This window comes from Mya arenaria, chromosome 13 (genome assembly GCF_026914265.1).
Source record: "Mya arenaria isolate MELC-2E11 chromosome 13, ASM2691426v1".
Classification (NCBI taxonomy): domain Eukaryota; kingdom Metazoa; phylum Mollusca; class Bivalvia; order Myida; family Myidae; genus Mya; species Mya arenaria.
The window spans coordinates 62,003,577-62,024,448 of record NC_069134.1 but is presented as its reverse complement, the minus strand read 5'-3'; the positions used below and the strand labels follow the sequence as shown (position 1 = coordinate 62,024,448).

Genomic DNA, 20,872 nt, shown 5'->3' with positions numbered 1-20,872 from the left:
CGCGATATTCAGAGTAACCGTTTTAGGGGTACTCGAGGCTCAAGGGGTGGTACGCGGTATACAGAGTAACCGTTTTAGGGGTACTCGAGGCTCAAGGGGTGGTACGCGGTATACAGGGTAACCGTTTTAGGGGTACTCGAGGCTCAAGGGGTGGTACGCGGTATACAGGGTAACCGTTTTAGGGGTACTCGAGGCTCAAGGGGTGGTACGCGGTATACAGGGTAACCGTTTTAGGGGTACTCGAGGCTCAAGGGTTGGTACGCGGTATACAGGGTAACCGTTTTAGGGGTACTCGAGTCTCAATGGGTGGTACGCGGTATACAGGGTAACTGTTTTAGGGGTAATCGAGTCTCAAGGAGTGGTACGAGGTACGGGAAAACTCAAGATTAGGCGTTGTTCGGTACGCATACTTGCAATTAAGTTTTATATTGTTTGTGACGCAGGCTTCGGATACAAAATGAAAGAGTGAGTAATGCATCGCCGGCAAACCTTATTAGTGTTTTTCTACACTACATTACCTCCCTACTCCGCATCAATGAAACAGCTTCATTTATTAGTCATTTTTTTCTACCGGAATGTCAACATTGCGTAATATCACACGATGTGGGGGAGGGGATACACCCTCCATTATAATTAAACCGTACACAGTAATTTCAATATTATTTCGGTGCACTGAAAAATACACAAACTGAAAAAAAACATGCTTGCGTCAAGTGAAAAGGTTTTTCAGATTTGGTAATATTCAATAAGTAGCTAATGGACATATGCGCTTTTAAAATGAGACTGTATACTTTGTTATGTTCAGAGGCGGGTCTAGGAATTGACGTAAGAGGGAGCGTAGCTTAAGCGTGCAACCTTTTGACATGCGCCCGTCCCTCATAACATTATTTATGTGGCTTAAATGTCGGCAGGGGGATTTGGGGGCAACCCACCCAAGAAATTTTAAACAATTCAAGTCAGAAATGGTGTTTTTAGTGTATTATAATTCAGTTTTAAGCTGGCACCCCCCCCCCCCCAAACTCGCTAGAGATATTAATAACACTTAAACCAGATTAATGTTTAAGATTATATTGTTGCTACTGTCCCAGTCTCTGTTCACGTGATTTAAAATCAATAACGGCTGACAGCTGATTTCCCAACATAAATGTATGGCAGACTTCCACAACACTAGACAAAATATAATTTAGAACACTACTTATCCTTAATACATGTGATGCACGCAAGCAAAGTAAATACAGTCTATGATATATCAAATAGTTATCTGATAGCTTAAGCTTCACGAAACGTTTCAAATATTATTTTTTGTCAAGTTAAATTATCTTAAAACGACCAAAGAGATGCTGACACGCCATTAATGTTTATTAAAAACCCCAATGATAATATTTTGTGTAAACAAAAACGAGGGTCACTTCAGACAATTAGACATTTTACATGAGAAAATGATACAGCATTATTAATGGGACGAGGAAGATTTCTTCATAGAAACCGAAACATTGCGAACCAAGGGTGTCTGGGTTTCTTATATTGTGTATATGTTAGGTAAAAATACATTTAATTTGATTTAACAATTTACCCCTTTTGTTTTCCTCATAATTAGGTGTAGGTTTTAGAAAATGGCTAGTATTCTAGTTACCGAACCATTTTTTGCTTTGTTTTTGCAGGCAAATGAGGCTTCACTGGCCTAAATGACTTGACGAGAAGTAACTTAATGCACTTTGTATTTCTTTTCCCTCTAAATTTTACTTACTTGTTAATTGATTCATTTATATTACAAAGTGGCATAATTAAAGGTCACAGAGCATTCTTTTAAGCATACATATCCAAGAAGTGAACACATGACAAAATGATCAACTTATATACGTGTACATTCTATTAGAATATGGAAATATTTAAGGACTAAATGATCAATTTGTATACGTGTACATTCTATTAGAATATGGAAATATTTAAGGACTAAATGATCAATTTGTATACGTGTACATTCCATTAGAATATGGAAATATTTAAGGACTAAATGATCAATTTGTATACGTGTACATTCCATTAGAATATGGAAATATTTAAGGACTAAATGATCAATTTGTATACGTGTACATTCTATTAGAATATGGAAATATTTATGGACTAAATGATCAATTTGTATACGTGTACATTCTATTAGAATATGGAAATATTTAAGGACTAAATGATCAATTTGTATACGTGTACATTCTATTAGAATATGGAAATATTTATGGACTAAATGCATTAGATTGGCTTCACGTCATAACAAGTATCGTTGCGCAATGTTAAAATGACGTCATAAAACAAAATAGTGCGTTGTTAAAATGACATTTATTATAAAAACATGTGGCTTGTAAGTGATCTAACCAGTAATGTATATAATAAAAGGGTTATTAGAACTGCGTTTTGATCCGGAATGTCGTATTCGACTCGATTGGATTTTTTTCGGATTTCACGAGGCCCTATTTTTTTTCAAGTATTTTCGATTACAATGTTGCATATTTTGTTGCAGAAATTGAGTGGTGTGAAAATGGGCAATGTACAGCGTTATTTTAAGCATTTACATCCGTTTTCCATTCCAGAACTGAACACATGACAAAATACTCTACTTGTATTCATATACATTTGGGAAATGGCAATATTTTAAGATACAAAGCAATATTTTAAGCATTTATATTAATGTTTTCTTCATGAAGTGAACACGTGACAAAAATAATCAATTTATGTACGTTCTTTTACAAAATTGCAATATTTTCCGACACAAAGAATTATTTAAAGCATTCACATACAATGTACATGTAATGCTTAAGAGGTGAACACGTGACAAAAATGATTAATTAATATACATTCTATTACAAAACGGCAATATTTTAGGATACAAAGCATTATTTAAACCATTTATATACATGTCCTGTCAAAGAAGTGAACTCGTGACACTCTTGTTCCTTTGCACGTCACCACTCTTCCACAAAAATTACATGAATTGCTTATAAAGTGATCGTAGTATTTATTATGGATTTTTATCCATGCTTTAAATACTTCTGAAGGAGATGATTTGTAAGTGCAATAATTAAATCATTTGTTAGAAAAACCTTAAAACCCTAAAGCGTGCATAACTTAGCACACTCTTACCAAGTAAACACCTTTGCAACAGCTGTATGGTAGGACAAGGGTACGGGTTAGCGAACTGTACCTTTGAAGTTGGTGTAGCGTATGACTAATGTTAGTGTAAGCGAACTGTACGTTTGCAACTGGTTAAGGGTTACGCTAAGGACTACTTCAATTGCTGTAGGGTTAAGACTAGGGTAAGGGTTATCGAACAGTACCTATGCAATTTGTTGAGGGTACGGACTAGGGCTTGAGTTGGTGAAGTGTAGCTTTGAAATTGGTCTAACTTAATGGTTTAGACTAGGGTTTGCCGCGCAACAGTACATTGGCAAATGTTGTAAGGTTTGGACAAGGTTTATGGTTAGCGAACTTCACTTTCGGTTTAGGGTAAACGAACTGTACGTTAGCAGTTATTACATGGTTTAGGACTTGAGGGTTAGTGTTAGCGAACAGTACCTTTGCAACTGTTTTAGCGTAAGTACTAGGGTTATGGTAAGTAGGATTTCTGCATACTTCTAGCGCGTATGGAGATCGTTTCATGCAATTTAACAAAATAGTATTTTATCTTTGATCTCATTTTGTTTTTATTTATTTTATTGCACAAGTAATGGTTATAAAATTATTCTCCGGAAACGCCGTGATGGATATGGTCTTAGCGAAAAGTAATGCACGTGAAATCTCAAAGTTTTAATACCAACTAATGCACAATGTCTTATCAAAACTGTGAATATTTGAATAAGATAGGATACGAGTGAAATTCTTCGAAAGCAGGGTGGTTACCTTAAGACGAGGTCAAACCCTTTTTAGCAAACAACAAGGGCTCAGAGCGACAAGAGGTGTAGTTTTAAACTGACTAAATGTTCCTAATAACCGCTCTTAAATCTATTTACTTTCACAGCTTCCAAAGTAAATTCGTACAAAAGATTTTTCACTCCGAAATCCTTAACATGATAAATGCAAGTCGTTAAACAAACACTGCTGGTTCCTAATCACTCAACAAATTGTTACAGACTTTAAAATTCCGACGTTGTGTCTGTCCGTTATTCATGTTTGTAAAACTTTCATTACAGCGCGGATTTGTTTTATTATTAATTTAATCTTCTGTACTTATGCAAACTATTAGTCACTATAAGCTTGTTACAAAAATGTTATTATAAGATATTATATGCCTAAGCCCCTGTGATAGAGCAATATATGAAAAAAAAAGTGGATTCCATTTGAAAGTGGATAAATATTCATATTTTTCCATGATACTTATGCATATAATAATTAGAATCGGCATAAAAACTATAAATTACAATTAATGTCATTAATTGATATCTAATTAGTTATACTTTTTACTTTTGTTGTAATAACCTTGTGTTGAATAAATTTGCTAATACATTCGGAATACTTCTTGAAATTAGAAAGTGTGTCGTTATTGATATATTAAACATATTTATCACATAGTCAGTTAAAAATCGTTTAAATTCATAATAATTTGACAATACGTTAATATTATTATATTTTATAAATGATATACGCCAGCTTTAAATGACGCTTTCTGAAGTATATGTATGCTATGTTCCGCTCCAATCAATATAATCATTATTCAGCACAACTTGTCGTCTGCTACGCATCATAAAACATCAATACTACATGTTGGAATTCTCGCTACCTTTATTAGGAATGGAATGATCCGGGCGCAGTCAACTGTTACAAGGTATTGTGAAGGATTTAACACACGTACCGAAATAGGTGGTATTTGTGGATATCGAAAAACCGGATTTGTGGAATTTCGAATGTGTATTGAATGGTATATATCATGTTCTATTCTTTATCTTTGAAAGCAGGTTAATGAATTCTGACCCAATTAAACTGGATAATTTGACGTGGATTTTATATACAGGTGGGGTAAAACAAAATGTAAAATACGTAACAATTTTTATGCTGTTAAATATAGATATACGCGGACTGAAAGCAATTAATTACTAAATATTGGACAACTACAACTTGACAAGTTTGAGCTAATTGACAGCACTTGCATATAATTATTAAGAAAAAAATACAAAAGGTTGTCAAATCAACAACTGTTCAAAGAAATGTGTGTGTCAAATTGACATGTACATTTATTATAATTATTATTTATTCAATAATGTTGTAATTGTGTCGGTGTATGACGCATTATGGAAATGCGTGTACATGGTAATATATGTCGTTTATATATATAACACTTCAATTGTTAAAATGGTGAATTTATCACAATATAATGTGTTCACAATTATTGTTGATCCTTTCTAAGTCATTCAGACAACTATATTTATACGTGTTCCTATAACTACATATCCAAAACTAACAATGTACAAAACATTAAATTATTAATACAAGTGTCAAAGTCATAGATAAAAGTAAGCTGGCGTTGACAAGGGATTCATTTAACAATTCATGGAGCATAACTGCTGAAACCGCAAATCACGAATTGTCATTTTAATATTTGCTTTCATGTGAACGCTCTTGTTAATATTCAAAGGGGGTCAAGTTTTCACCCACTATTAAAACAAAAATTCTTAAACTAGGTAAACATTCTCGAAATATCAGAAGTTTTTGCGTATATGTATACTTTATTCATTTATATTTATGACATATATAGAATTATATCTAAAATCTACCTAATATGCATATTTTCATAATGTATGAATAAATCTTACATCAATTGTAGGCATTTGAAACAGTTGTCACTAATAACTTCTGTTTCAAAAGTATCTGTTTCGATGCATTTTGGACAATTATTCATTATTTCTAGAGTAAGCAATGTAATGTAGTACATGTATTGTTCGTGAAATACCATTATGATTAGTATACAAAATGTACAAAAATACCCAGAACGGAATACGAATACAATATCGATCACTCCAGTTCATTGATTGACTTCTAAGGTAAGACATTTCTTATCATGTGATATTTCAACTATTCCTTATCTATTGTCAGTCTCCTGAAAGTCATTAAAAGTCTCAAAGACGCGATAACAAAACCATGTCTGTGTATTAGGGGTCATTAACAAGCAATAACGTCACTATGGAAGGTTTTTGAACAAATCCCCAATACAAATTGTAACAACATGCATAGGGTACAGTTTTAAGGTCGTCTCACCTGAGATCAATGAAATACCGCGCCTAGAGAAAACGTACTTTAAGCGGTTAACCACAATTCATACGCGGATTTGACGTTGGTTTGGTGCATTTCCTTGAAAAACTAAATTGTCGCTTGTTTTCTGTTTCCCATGTTCACGAATCACTGATTAGACGTTCATCATTATTAAAATTTTGCACACTTCACTGATTCGTTTATACCATTTTAACGATCGACTGGTTCGACGTCCATTTCATTTCCAGGTACCACAGAAGTAATGTTCCTTTAACTCATTTTCATTTCAACGATTCATTTGTTCATTTGATTTGACTTAATTAAGTCATTTTTACCTTAACCAAATTTGACGTTCTTATCTCAATTTCGCAAGATCCACTTTTTTCACGCGGATTTCATTTACATTTGTTTAGATGCCAACCAGATTCGACGCCCGTTTATCTCATTTCAACAACACACTGATTCGACGCTAGTTTATCTCGGTTAAAAACACACTGATTCGATGCTAGTTTATCTCATTATACAATACACTGATTCGACGCTAGTTTATCTCATTTTATCTCATTTAAACAACACACTGATTCGACGCTAGTTTATCTCATTTTAACAACACACTGATTCGACGCTAGTTTATCTCATTTTAACAACACATTGATTCGACGCTAGTTTATCTCATTTTAACAACACACTGATTCGACGCTAGTTTATCTCATTTTAACAGCACACTGATTCGACGCTAGTTTATCTTATTTTAACAACACACTGATTCGACGCTAGTTTATCCCATTTTCACAATACACTGATCCGGTGCTCGTTTATCTCATTTTGACGTTAGTTTCATTTCTACGGAACACCGCTTTGGCATGTGTTTATGTCATTTCCAATGGTACGTTGTTGCCGTTTTGTTTGTATAATTGTTCAGATTCACTAATTCGACGACTATTTAATTTCAAGATACACAGATTTGACGTTTGCTTATCCCAATACACGAGGTACCTATTTTACATTTGTTTTTCCATTTTTCACGATTTTCGATTTGACCTTCGTGTACATGTATCTTATTTCCACGAAACACCGATTCGACGTCCTTGTTATTTCCACGATACACATATTTGACGTTCGCTCATCTCCTTTTCACGAGACGCTGAAAATACGTTTGTAATCTTATTTTTACTGTATCTTTGAATTTAACCCTACCCTGACGATCGGTCATCCCACTCATCCCGTGACCCAGCCAGTTCCTAATTAAACATTTCTACATACCGATTGACTTGTTTCGATTGGTTTGCATTTAACATTGTATGTCTCGTTTTCATGTCATGATTTTCATTTTTACTAGCGTGGGTGTTAGCATTTGCGACGTCGATCTTGCTTGGTTTGGCTCATTTCACCTCGGCTGTATATTGTCTGGGCCAATATCAGTTTCAGGTGATCAAATCGATCGGTAATCGTGATTGGAATAAAGTCATAGTAAGACTCTTTTATGGCAAGGAATTCATTCAAGCAAAACTTGCCGTTTATGCATACAGTGAGTGCCTACTATTTTAAAGGAATTTGAGGTAATTTGACCGTTGTTCTACCCGTTCAGATATTGTTTCTAGACCCTGATATTTGACCATACCATGCACACCATTTTTGTTTCAGCTACACACGTATCTGTTTTGAGAATGAATGCTTTAAATTGATATCTATGTACTCGGGATAGACCGTATATGTGTCCTTGAACGTCTATGCAATTTTCGACTATGTATCCTTGAATTTGGAGTTAGTCATGTACCCTTTGTTATGCACCGTCTGGCTGGGGAAGGGAAATGTATCCTCGAATAAGGGATTTGTTTTGGGCCTAAGTAATGTGTCCTGGGGATTGGGGACTTGTTATGAATCTTCGGAATGGGGGTTTGTTATGTATCCATAGATTGGATAGGGGGTTTGTTGTGTATCATCGGAGTGGGGGTTTGATATGTATTATCGGAGTGGGGGTTTGTCATGTATACTCGGATTGGGGGTTTGTTATGTATCCTCGGATTGGGGGTTTGTCATGTATCCTCGGATTGGGGGTTTGTCATGTATCCTCGGATTGGGGGTTTGTCATGTATACTCGGATTGGGGGTTTGTCATGTATCCTCGGATTGGGGGTTTGTCATGTATACTCGGATTGGGGGTTTGTCATGTATCCTCGGATTGGGATTTGTTATGTATCTTCGGGTTGGGGGTTTGTTATGTATACTTGGATTGGGGGTTGGTTATGTATCCTCCAAATTTAACACTTTAGTTTTACATGTTTCAATGTGTTTTCAAATGATTAGGCTTATCATGGTAGTCTAAATTCAAAAGTTAGGTTTCCTTATGTTGTCTGAAGTTACACTGAGCTTAAATAACAATCAATTCAAATGTTAACACACATATTATTCAACACATAAACAAAGAAAGGAAATATTTTCCCGTCGTTTCATGCTCTGATCGGCAAATGAAATTTCAGCAATCAATCTTACAACAATGGTAAACTTGTAGACTGTCAATAAGTCACATCAGATTCATTACTTACCTCAATTTAGGTTATTCATTAAGGTGTGAAAAAATGACACATGTATACATGTATTTCTGTTATGGTCAATTTGTGTCGCTATGATGCCTCACCATCTTTGTGAAATTTCATTTTACTGACGGATATACATGTTGTTATTAAATTATAAAATGAACAGGTTTTAAAGGTCAGTGTTTTAGACGATGTTTTGGAAGGAATGTTCATTTTAAGGAATATCGTTTGGCATTTTATTTCGAGTTCAACAATTACAGTCGAACCTCGTTTGCTCGAACTCCCAGGGACCGGCAAAATTACCTCGAGCCTCAGGATGTTCAAGCCAAGCAGGAATGCTTCCATTCAGTAGAAAGAAATCGGTCATATACATCGAGGTCGAGCCAACGAGGAAATCGAGCCAAGCGATTTCGAGCCAACGGGGTTCGACTGTATAAACGTTATTAATGATTTTAGCTGTCTTGTTGGTTGGTATGATATGGGGACATAATGGATTAGAGCTACATCGAAATATTTCAGTTCAAATCAAAAGAAACATACAGGGGCGTAGCTAGCCCTCTATTCATTTGGATTCATAATTGTGCTAGGGGCCCGCCTGGGGGTCCGGGACCATGACCCTTCGATAAATCTTGAAAACCATGGTGCAATCTGGTGCATTCTGGGCCTCCTGAGATGTTTTATTTAGTACTGGAAAATGGACAGTTTTAGGATCATGTAGTTAAGTACGCATACTGCAACTTTGACACTTTTTTGTCATTATCATGTGGATTCAGCCGCGTACTCACGTATAGGCAGCTAAGCGCCTGGCGTGTAGTTTGTTCCGCGTTTTATTCAACTTGACAATTATATCACCTACTGTAGGAAGTAGTATGCTCTCAGGAAAATGAAGACAGATAAAGGTGATTGCATGTTAAAAGAAATTTGAGTGTAAGGCAACCTTTTAAGATATGAAAGATAGTATCATATTTCTTTCCTCTGCAGATTTTATTCAGTTTTGAGCAAATAGTTTTCAAGCCACATGAAGCGAGATATTTATAATAAACTTCTTATTTCCTCAGGTTGTGAAAATGAAGATGGGTTTTAGAGATGTTGACATAAAATTTAAATATCGCTAGTTACATCGGGTCATTAACCAACCCATATTTAAATGGATTATACGTTCCAGTGAGAATGAAATTTGCTGTACATTTATACAAACGCCTACATTTGTATAATGCAAATAATTTAATACATAATTAGCGTTTTACGTCTCGTTGCAGGTTGAATTTTTATAAAGAGGAGATACTGTGAAAAGGGAGTTTTCTGAATTAAGGATTTATAAAGTCCGTTACCATGGCGGATACGGACTCCATCGAGCGCGGGTTCCAGCGGCTGTCCTCCATCTTCCGGCCGCCGGTTCTGGACTCCCACAAATGTTACCGGTGCAAGGATACTGTGTACCATGCGGAAAAAATGGGACCCGTCCACGAGGTTGTGTACCACAAGGGCTGCTTCCGGTGTGTCGTCTGCGACAATAATCTTACAATGAAGAATTATTTTACGAGTCAAGTAGATGCAAACGATCGTGACTTGTATTGTATAAACCACTATCCACGCGTCGGGGCGGCGCGCTACGGCAAGGGTGCCATTGGGATCAGCGGCGCCGTCCGCGCACAGGAGAACTTCCGGAAGATGTCAAAGAAGTTGGACCAGCAGGTGCGCAAACCGGGAACGGTGCGTATTCCCTCCTACGACGCAAGTGCGATCGCGATCAAACGTATATTGACGTCGCCGAAAGCAGCGGAATACACGGCAGCCGTCAACATTCAGGCGAACGTCAGCTTGCCGCCGGACGCCATGGGGATCAAGGGGCCGATAGCGGCACAGAAGATGCAGCATCAAGTCAAGGCTAGCCAGGCGGGGCACATGTACCAGCCTAAGGTAATATTCAACATTGTGCTAGATATTTTACCAGTTGTATCTTCTAAAAAGTAATTAGCACATGCGTCATTAGTTATATCGCGTTAATGATAACGTCGTTGTTCTTTATCATTGTCGGCGTATTCACAATCGTTGTCATTGTCGATGTAGAGGTTAAAGGTTATTGGTATATATTTATCAAACGAAATGGTTAAATGTGACTGCTCACATAACCACTTATTTTGGTAAATTCATACTAATAACCCATTCACCAGCTTAATGGTCTAGGTTATATTTTGTCTACTGACCCATCAATTACCGATTCACATGATTAAGGTCAATATCGGCTTACTCCAGATTAACTAAAATAAATATACGATTGGACAAAATATAATTTCAAACACTTAGCTGGTTTTATGTTCATTGAACTCATTTAAACTCAAATCGAAAGAATGACCAACCAAAGCTCTAGACTTGATTACACAAGATTATAAATCCATTCATAGACCAGACATCGTTAGTGTGTAAGCCATATACTAATATACGCAATGTCCAATTACTTGTAAAGGTTGGTTTAACCCGAAAAAAAGGCCTTTAATACAAATACATATAAACCATGAAAGGTAAGAGTTTAGGGCGGAATACAAGCCGATTAAATGTCTGTTTGCATTCCTGACTTTGGTAAACACTGCCGTGAAAGAAAATAGTCAATATACATTTTGTCGGACATTTTGTCCTTATAGATAGTTCGATCTTATTGTAGGTTGTATGTTTACGAGAATGGTAATTTTCGACCGATCAATATGGAATTTAATTCAATTTAAAAGTCCACCATTTTGATGATACATATCTCACAAAATAAGGGTCGGTTTAGGCCAAACCATCTCCCTATCCCCTTACCCCCTCCCCCCTCAAAATGTCGGTCTGTCTGGGTAAGTAAAACTACCCCCCCCCCCCACACACACCCCAAATGTGGGTCTGGTTAAGCCAAACTATCCCTCCTTCCTCTAAAAATGTGGGTCGAGGAGGCCAAACCCACTTTTTTTTAAAATTGTGTCCCCATTATTTTTAAAATTTATATTGAAAGCTTGGGCCATGTCAGATTACGAACAGCCTCAAGTCTGTGTTCAGACCCCAGTGTCAATCTTCACTTCATTGTTACTTTCTTTCTAGTTGAGTATGATGACATTTTCTGATCTATTTTTGTAAAAGGTATGGCAGAAAGATGATTCTTTTAAATTAATTTATATGAGAGAGCAGGCGCGAGAATAAGGTAATACACACTTTCTTTTACAACATATGTCAAGCCAGACATGCCCGGATATAGTATCTGCGACATAAGCTGTTACATAATCAATAGTGATGCCATAAAAACAAAATCCTATTCCATCTGTTACTAAATAGTTTGCTTTGAGAAACTACTTCATACAATTACCTGTGAAAACGATCCTTGAACATTTAAATTCTGCGCATGCATTACTGTAACACACATTTGTCATCTTAAGGAAATGTGCTGTATTAATAAAATAAGGCATGACAGTTATGTGTCGGTTATTTTTGCAATTTCAAGCAAGTAAAACTGAAATCATTCTGTAAGTCAATGTAGTATTTGGTCGTACCGGAATCGGTTATGTATGTCATACATAAATTTAACTCAAGAAAAGAAATTTAAAACCATGCCCATATATATATATATGCCATACCCCCCCCCCCCATTACATAAAAATGCCCATATTAAGTTTGTAAATAGCCCACTCCCACCCAACACAAACATACGTGTGAAACGGGCGTTTAACATTCAAGCGTCTCAACGCCTTGACAAAAGGTGTCGAGTTTATTCAGTAAAATGTCATTTCTTATCCTTGGTCTATCATTCAGTCTTATTTTTTATCCTCATGATTCAGTAGTTGTGTGAATGGTTTCAGATCTTCTTCAGTAGTTTGTGTGGGTGCAATGACTATCGGTTAACATTCATAATTACATTCAATTGAGGTTTGTATGCATGAGTTTAAACTGTGTTTTTAGCTCGTCCCGGTTTTGAAACCCCCCTCCCCCCCACACACACATGTTAAGGTATTGTCATAACCTTGTTGTCGTTGTATTGGTGTCTGGTGTCGTCGTTGGCTTTGTTGTACAAACCACTAACCTTGGTCAACTTGACTAAATAAACCTGTCCAGGATATCCAAATAAAACTTGGCATGTTTAGCATGCTCCTTAACTCTGGCTTTAATAATTGATGAGTTATGTACCTTGATCGAATAAACGCAACAGCAACACACAAAAGAACCAGCCAAGTGTTCGCTACTCGCCGCTCATGTTTATGAATTAAGGTGTTTCGTTTCAAGCCATGGCGAAATAATACCCTAGATGCTCAAAAAGTTATATGAACACGACACTTCCAACATTCGTTGTTACCATAGTTTGCACACGGCATACCAAAGCCTTATTACTCTCGCCCTGAACAATATCACATATCGTGTGGTTCCGGATTGAAAAAAACATACGACCGGGGTCGCGCACGCGCTTTATTAGCATATTATGAGGTTAGCCGAGTAACTGAGCACGTAGCTCGTGCCCAGGGGTAGCACGGCTAAATAGGTCGAAAATACCTATCCGCGGTGTGCAAGAAATATTCTTCTCTAACCCTTTGTCCTGATAGCGCAGTGGTTAGCGCACTGGCTTCTCACCTAGGCAACCCGGGTTCGATTCCCAGCCTGGGCGCATGTTTGGTTTAGTGGTCACCAAGCCGTACAAGTAGGTTTCCTCCGGGTTTTCCGGTTCACGACCACACTCTCGCGTAACATCTTGCAAACGATATTGACATTCGGAACTCCTCGGTCATTTTCCGTCGAAAACAACCTCGGATGTATGCCGGTACATCAGTTGAAGTAGTTCGTAAATAAATTACTAATAGTATTGATTTATCATAATAGAAGTGTTTTAAAGTGTATTTTGTATTTTTAAGTTTAAATTGATTGCCAGTGAAGTGTATTATTGCATAAATAATTAAAATTCCCAGAGTAAAGTAATAAAGTTTAACTGCTTAATTGAAATAACTACGCGATCTACTTGTAGCGTAGTAAACTTTATAGATTTCTGACATTGTAAACCGTCCATATACATCCGACGTTTTTTCGACGCAAAATAGCCGAGGAGTTCCGAATGCGAGAGTGATTGATATAATGTTTATAACTTGTTACAAAATCGTTGTAAAACAAATAGGTTTTAACTAACTGTCAGTAAGGACAACCGATCGCGTCTGATTGAAGTGCTCTTCTTACAACATAACTTTAGGGTTACAACATAGTTTATACATATATACAGAATATATGCCCCAGCGTAAATATTCCACAGTATCACATTTATTTTCATATAATTTTTATCTCGTTAAAAAGATAATAACGCTTTTGTGCAGTGTGACGGTCCATTTATTAAAGGACATATGAGAAGAGTAGGCAACTTAGTATCAATTTCATAGTCATGAAATGGTGGGGAAGTTCAAACTGTGGACATGATCGAAAAAACATAAACTTTTATGTGGCCATATGACCTATATACGTCCATATTTTAGCAATGTCGGTGAGCTAGATTAACGAAATGATTGTGTTCGTTACCATGGTTATGATTGACACCTGGTTAAGATAATAAAGTGAGTGCAAGTCATTACTGCGAAAACTCAACTTAATATTAAAGTGAAAGTATATTGTCTACACTTCATACTCCACAGTCGAATCTCGCTATGTCGAAATCTGTTATCTCGATGTTCTGGTTATGTTGGAATGTTTACAAATACGTTGGTTTATATAAAGGTTTATAGGTCCGTGGTTTAAGTTAGAGATGTGTTGTATTACGGTTATATCGAATTTTCGTTTTCTCGAAGTATCTTCCGAGGTGATAATGACTTCGACATAGCGAGTTTTGACTGCACTTTAAAATCTTGTCGGATGCGTGATGTTGGATTATCTATCAGCAATCGACATTTAGCTCGACCATCAAAATGACAATGTCCGAATGTCCAGCTGGCTCGTCATCCAGATAGACATTCAGCTTGACATTAAGCCACATCGTCAGTCAGAATGACTTTCAAAATAACACCGTCCAAATGTCAAACCGATTCGTCATTCAGCCCGATGTTCAGGTCGACATTCAACCTTTTGAAAGATACCGTAATTTATCCTACTCGACCTATGGGTGTAATGTTTTACTGGGTGGATTTTAAGCAGCGTATTGCTGTATACACAGTACTTGACGTTCATTTCCATGGTCCAATTTTTGCTTAAAGATACGTCATGTTTATGATACAAAACATTGCAATCTGTGTTCAACTAACTGTTGTTTTTTGTTCTCAAGGAGGTCGAAATTATCGACAGTGTTTGTTCAAAACTTCAGGACGTTTCTTGCAATTCCTTACAATCCATGCTGTTTCTTGATTTATCACCATTCGTCATACAATACCATATGGTGTACCATTTTATGAAGCAATTTAAAGTGGCACCCTTATTGAAAATCAATATACACACACATGAATAACAAACACACATTTTGGGTGATAAACCTTTAACTTCTTACTAAATAATGCATTTATGGGAAATATTCATCATTGATAACTAGACTGTTACCGTGTATTTAATAGCCGATAACGCAAATATATTAAATGATTGGTGAGTGCTTAAAGATTTACTTTGAACTAGTATCTTCTCATAAGGTATAAATAACGTGTTTTTGAACCTTTGCTTCAATTTAATCTCGGTATCCTTCATATATACCATTTGTTTTCGACATTCATTTACACTTTAAGGCATATTAAGACATTTGTATTAAATGTGATACAGTCAAACCTGTAATAAGTTACCACCTTTTGGAAAAGGTAAAATTGGCTGCTTACTACAGGTGGCCACTTAGTCCAGGTTGGACTTTTCTGGCACTCTATATAGAAAAAAAGTACGGGGGAAATTGGGAGTGGCCCTATAAGGCAGGTGGCCCTTTAAAGCAGGTGACTGTTCAACCAGGTTTGACTGTAAATCTTATTTGGGAGTAAGAGTGCATCTTTTATTTTCTCTCCTACAATGTCTGAATAGTTAGCGGAAATAACTTCCACCATTTTGATTGTAATCTTTCTTGTCTAGAAATAAGCAATTCAATAGACCCTTTGCATTCATCTTTATATCAATCTCATTCATCAGAGGTTTGATAATGATAAATCTGTTGTACGCATAGCATCATCGGTCTGGTGTATGAGAATGCTTTTTATGAATACAGGTTAAATATGCCTTGAATTTACATTAAACTCGATTAATTGTATCTGTACAATATGTATATATTAACTATGATGTTAATTCATTGACATGTTTTCGTGCCTGTCAAAACTGATCCTTTCCTTTACAAATTTTAAAAAATAAGAAAAAAATGGCCATTATTTAACTTTGTTGCCGACGTCCAACAATGTATACTATCGTCATTTTCGGCCTACCCTCTGCACCTTTCGCAACGCCTCGTTTATCTCAGGATTCACGGATTTATCCGAAGGTAGCCGAGAGGTTGCGATCGGGTCCAAGGATGTTAATACTCGTGAATTACTTAAACCATTTTAATAAAACTTCACAATTATGCAGGAACAATTGCTGCTTTTTTATTTCGCTGCCTTATTAAAACAATCGTTACATTATTGCTGATAAGCATTTGATAGCGTCATCGAGAATTGTCGTGATTATACGAGGTTTGTTAAAAATAAGTGTTGCCTTATTGCTGATAAGCATGTATTGGCAATCAGGTATTGCATAAAAACATAGGAGTTGGCTAATTGCTGACAAGCATGTGTTTTCAATCAGGTATTGCATAAAAACATTAGAGTTGCCTAATTGCTGACAAGCATGTATTTGCAATTATCAGGTATTGCATAAAAATAAGTGTTGCCTAATGGCTGATAAGCTGTATTTACAATTAGTTATCGCATAAAAAATAAGCGTGGCCTTATTGCTGACAAGCATGTATTTACAATCAGGTATTGCATAAAAAATAAGCGTTGCCTAATTGCTGACAAGCATGTATTTGCAATCAGGTGTTGCATAAAAATAAGCGTTGCCTAATTGCTGATAAGCATGTATTTGCAATCATGTATTGCATAAAAATAAGCGTTGCCTTATTGCTGATAAGCATGTATTTGCAATCATCTATTGCACAAAAATAAGCGTTTCCTGATTGCTGATAAGAATGTATTTGCAATCAGGAAAACACCTTTACTACAGTATCATTGCATCGGTCTCGTCCTTTATTTAATTGGTTAATTAAACAAAAAATAAGATATCATCTCTTACATATATAGCGACGAGTGTAGCTTTCAGACACATCGTTTACCAAATATAGAATTCGTAATTGACATTCGTTAATATTTTGTTGGTTGTAAGACATATTGTTTCAACTTTGTTACAATGAAACCTCCTTAAATCAATATGCTTTGAACTTACAATCGATGAGTTTCTTACCAAGTTTTGTAACAAGATGTTCAGATGATTTTGTAGCGTTCACCCCTAAAGCATAAATGGTTGAATTCCTTGAGCGAAGTATTTTGATTGTTTCAACATTTTCAACCACCTGTTTCATATAGTTTGTAGTTATTATAAACAAAATATTATATCGCGCAAGAGAAAAGCCACTCGCTTGTTTCATCATTTTCAACCACTTGTATGAACTAGTTTATAGTTTTAATAAACAAACTATGTCTTACGCGCAAGAAAAAAGACACTCGCTCTTGCAAAAGACAAACTCACATATTTGTACATGTAACTTCATATACTGTTTAAAATTACAAATAGTTTTGGCGTTTAACCATTTTCCCGGTTTAAGCATTAATATACGAAGGATATATTATAGCTAATTATCTTGTTTCTTGCAGTAATGTTTGAGCGGTGCAATCGAATCAATGGCCTTTGCTACTAATTATTTCTCCATTCGGTAACAGTATATTAGATTAAAGCGATTTAAAAAGAAAATTGTAGACGGAAAATAAGATAGGTATTGAACTAGATATTTGTCTATACACGTTTCTGTAAATGTAAATGGTAAACTAGTACGAACTAGGTTGATAGACAAAACACGGCCGGAATTAATATCGCCCTCGTCGGCTCCGGCGTCTTCCAAACCAAATGCGTTTAGGCCGTTCACTTGCTACATGTGTAAATAAAACAGTTCAAATGTTCTACCAGTTATGCCCCTTGTCAGTATGTGACTCAATCGGAGTCAATCGTAACAACTCGGCGATATCCGGCAAGCATCGCCATATATGTTTGATACTAGTCGAGGAGTTCCGATCGAATCGGAGTAAGATATGATTGTCGGGTAGTCCCGAACAAGTTACAACAAGATTGTGACACTTTAAGTTAATAATTACCATTTTAAATTGAAATGCTGACCAAATCCGGGCAAGGGCGTAGCTAGACCTCAATTACCCATCACGGAGTAGAATTTAAGGGCATATCCCCCGTAAATATTTGTATTGAGTAATGCATGCAAAGACGTTTTGGCAATGTTCTAGGACCAACAATATTAATGAAAATAACTTGAAAACCTGGTAATCAGTGCATACAATGTCCTGCATGATACCTTGTCAATCACTGAATGGATTGATGTGTATAATTATTTCTCTTTTTGTGTTTCCAGTACAAGAAGAAGCTGACGGAGGCGCAGGAAAGGTTGGAATTCGAACACCGGAAGGAGGAAGATGCGCTGCTCCAGAATTTTCAGGTTACACTCTACTAATTATTAATTAGTTACACGACTTAAAACACTCAGGATATACAACTTAATAAGCAATCAGTGTATCACTTTTAAAAACAAAGACTCACGGAACAGGGGCGGGAGAAAAACGAGCTGCTCTGTAACGCCCAGGTTACACACCACTCAATAGCCGTTGATGTTTCCACATTAGTAGCGATCGTTGCAATTGTATTACAAATGCGCCGAGCGCTACGGGAATGGAGCATTTTTACCAAAAAAATAGTTTAAGAAAATGAAGATGAAGCTGCCAATTATAATTTCTTTGTCAAACGTATCATGAGCTTATTCTTTATGTAGATCTAGTCCCAATTTCCCCAAGGTTCTAAAGCCTTATACAAGCTTTGGTAGATTATTTCATTAAGCCAACTTTCTTATTTTCTCTTGATTGTTCTAAATAAAAAATAATTCATTGTGATTATCATATAGAGAATTTCCTTCACCAGTAATAAACGTCTTAAAATGCAAGTTTTACACAAATTACACCAAAAATACCTGATATAAGGGACTTCCGAAGTTTCGAAAAAATAGAAAAAAATGGTCACGTGTTACCTTATTGCAGATGGAACGAGAGAGGGAAAAACAAAAGTTAGCAGACGAGATTAACAAAGAATGGGAGGTGAAGCTGAAAGAACTCACTGAGATGTTCGAGAGAGACATGCAGAAGAAGAAGAAAAAGATAGATGATAGGGAGAAAAAGGTTGGTTTCGATAATTTTCGTAGTCATTCCTACCCTTTCGGCAATTTCCGGCATTTTTCGCACGGTCCAAATTCAGGTTACATACTACCAATATTTGTTCCTAGTTTTTTTCAAATGTCTCTTTAAATCTACACAAGTAGCCTTTGAATATTTAAATCATAAAAATACCCACACGCAAATTGCAACAAAATATGGCCATTTAACTACCTTAGTGCGATCAAATTTGAGCCAGAATGTTTTAAAATGTATAGAGTTAAAAAAGAAAAATGTATGGAGTCTTGTTTCAGGAATAATTAAATATTTGGATTTCAAAGAAGATTCACAAAGGAAGTTTTCAATCGAAAGATAAAAATGATGTCGATGATTTGATTTTGTCAGATTTTGATAAAGACTTATTTTATTATTGAGCGAAGAAATTGCAAACACTGTCTTTAATAGTACAGCTGATAAATACAGTTGAAAAAAAGGGATCCATGCATTTAAATTCCTAATACATTAGCCCAGCATAAATAAGGTAAACTCCCGACATTAACATGAAATATGAGAGTTGGCGACCAATGTATGTCACGCTTACATCACCATACATCATGGGTTACTTTTTCTTGTTTTTACACAGTTTCCATTATATGAAACAGAAGAGTATAGTGTTTTGCCTGAGATAATGGTTGTCATGAGTGATCTGAACGCATTTAGTTCAAGCATATAAATCTGATGATATTTGAAATAAAATATTAGCTTTCATACAAGAAAAAAATCTGTAGTAAATTTAGTTTATTAAAAATCGATGTTTTCCACGTTTGTTTTTTAGCTCGACTATTCGAAGAATAAGGAGAGCTATACTACTCACCCAAGCGTCGGCGTCGGCGTCACACCTTGGTTAAGGTTTTGCGTGCAAGCATCCATAGGTTAATATCTCAGCAACTACTTGAGATATTGCATTGAGACTTGATACAATGGTACTCAACCATCAAACCTACTTAATTAACCCAGTTAGATAACTCTAGTTTGCATTTAATGCAAATAATAGGCCTTTATTATTTGACTTAGAAATTCTGGTTACGGTTTTGCGTGCAAGCACACATAGGTTAATATCTCAGCAACTACTTGAGGTATTGCATTGAGACTTGATACAATGGTACTTAACCATCCAACCTACTTAATTAACCAAGTAAGATAACTCTAGTTTGCATTTAATGCAAAATAATTGCCCTATTTTGTTCGACTTAGAAATTCTGGTTAAGGTCTTGCATGTTAGCACACATAGGTTAATATCTCAGCAACTACTTGATGTATTGCATTGAGACTTTATACAATGGTATTCAACCACCCAGCCTAACTGAATAACCAAGTTAGATAACTGTATTTTGCAAATAATGACCCTTTATTATAAGACTTAAAATTCATGTTAAACTTTTGCATGTAACCACATTTATTTTAATATCTCAGCACATCATGTATTGCATTGAAATCTAATCTAACAGTGATCCATGCATGTTTCGCCAAAACTGTTCAATACTTACACTGAAAAGCGGCGGAATAGTCGAGCGCGCTGTCTCTGTAACAGCTCTTGTTTAATACATGTAATACCAGAACATACTACTTATTTGACTAAAGCTTATAAGCTCATCGTCAAACAAACAAACACAATCAATATGATTTTAGACATAAGTAACATATAATATACTTTGCGGTCAACATTATATTTTGTCTAATGCGAATGCAGTATTTCTCA

At 36.0% G+C, this 20,872-nt stretch overlaps 1 protein-coding gene across 3 annotated transcripts in view; it reads left to right on the top strand.

Moving 5' to 3' along the window:
* The first annotated feature begins 4,794 nt into the window (after positions 1–4,794).
* Positions 4,795–20,872, top strand: part of LOC128214717 (hillarin-like) — a 32,570-nt gene continuing 16,492 nt past the window's right edge. Inside the window, exons 1-4 of one of the 3 annotated variants that reach the window (XM_052921339.1) lie at positions 4,795–4,906; positions 10,030–10,690; positions 18,327–18,410; positions 19,003–19,140. In XM_052921339.1, the coding sequence (XP_052777299.1) occupies positions 10,103–10,690; positions 18,327–18,410; positions 19,003–19,140 (810 nt within the window). In that variant the 5' untranslated portion in view covers positions 4,795–4,906; positions 10,030–10,102. Of the gene's footprint in view, positions 5,000–9,708; positions 9,829–10,029; positions 10,691–18,326; positions 18,411–19,002; positions 19,141–20,872 lie in introns of those variants that run through there. The other 2 variants (XM_052921340.1, XM_052921341.1) reach the window with 2 other exon arrangements.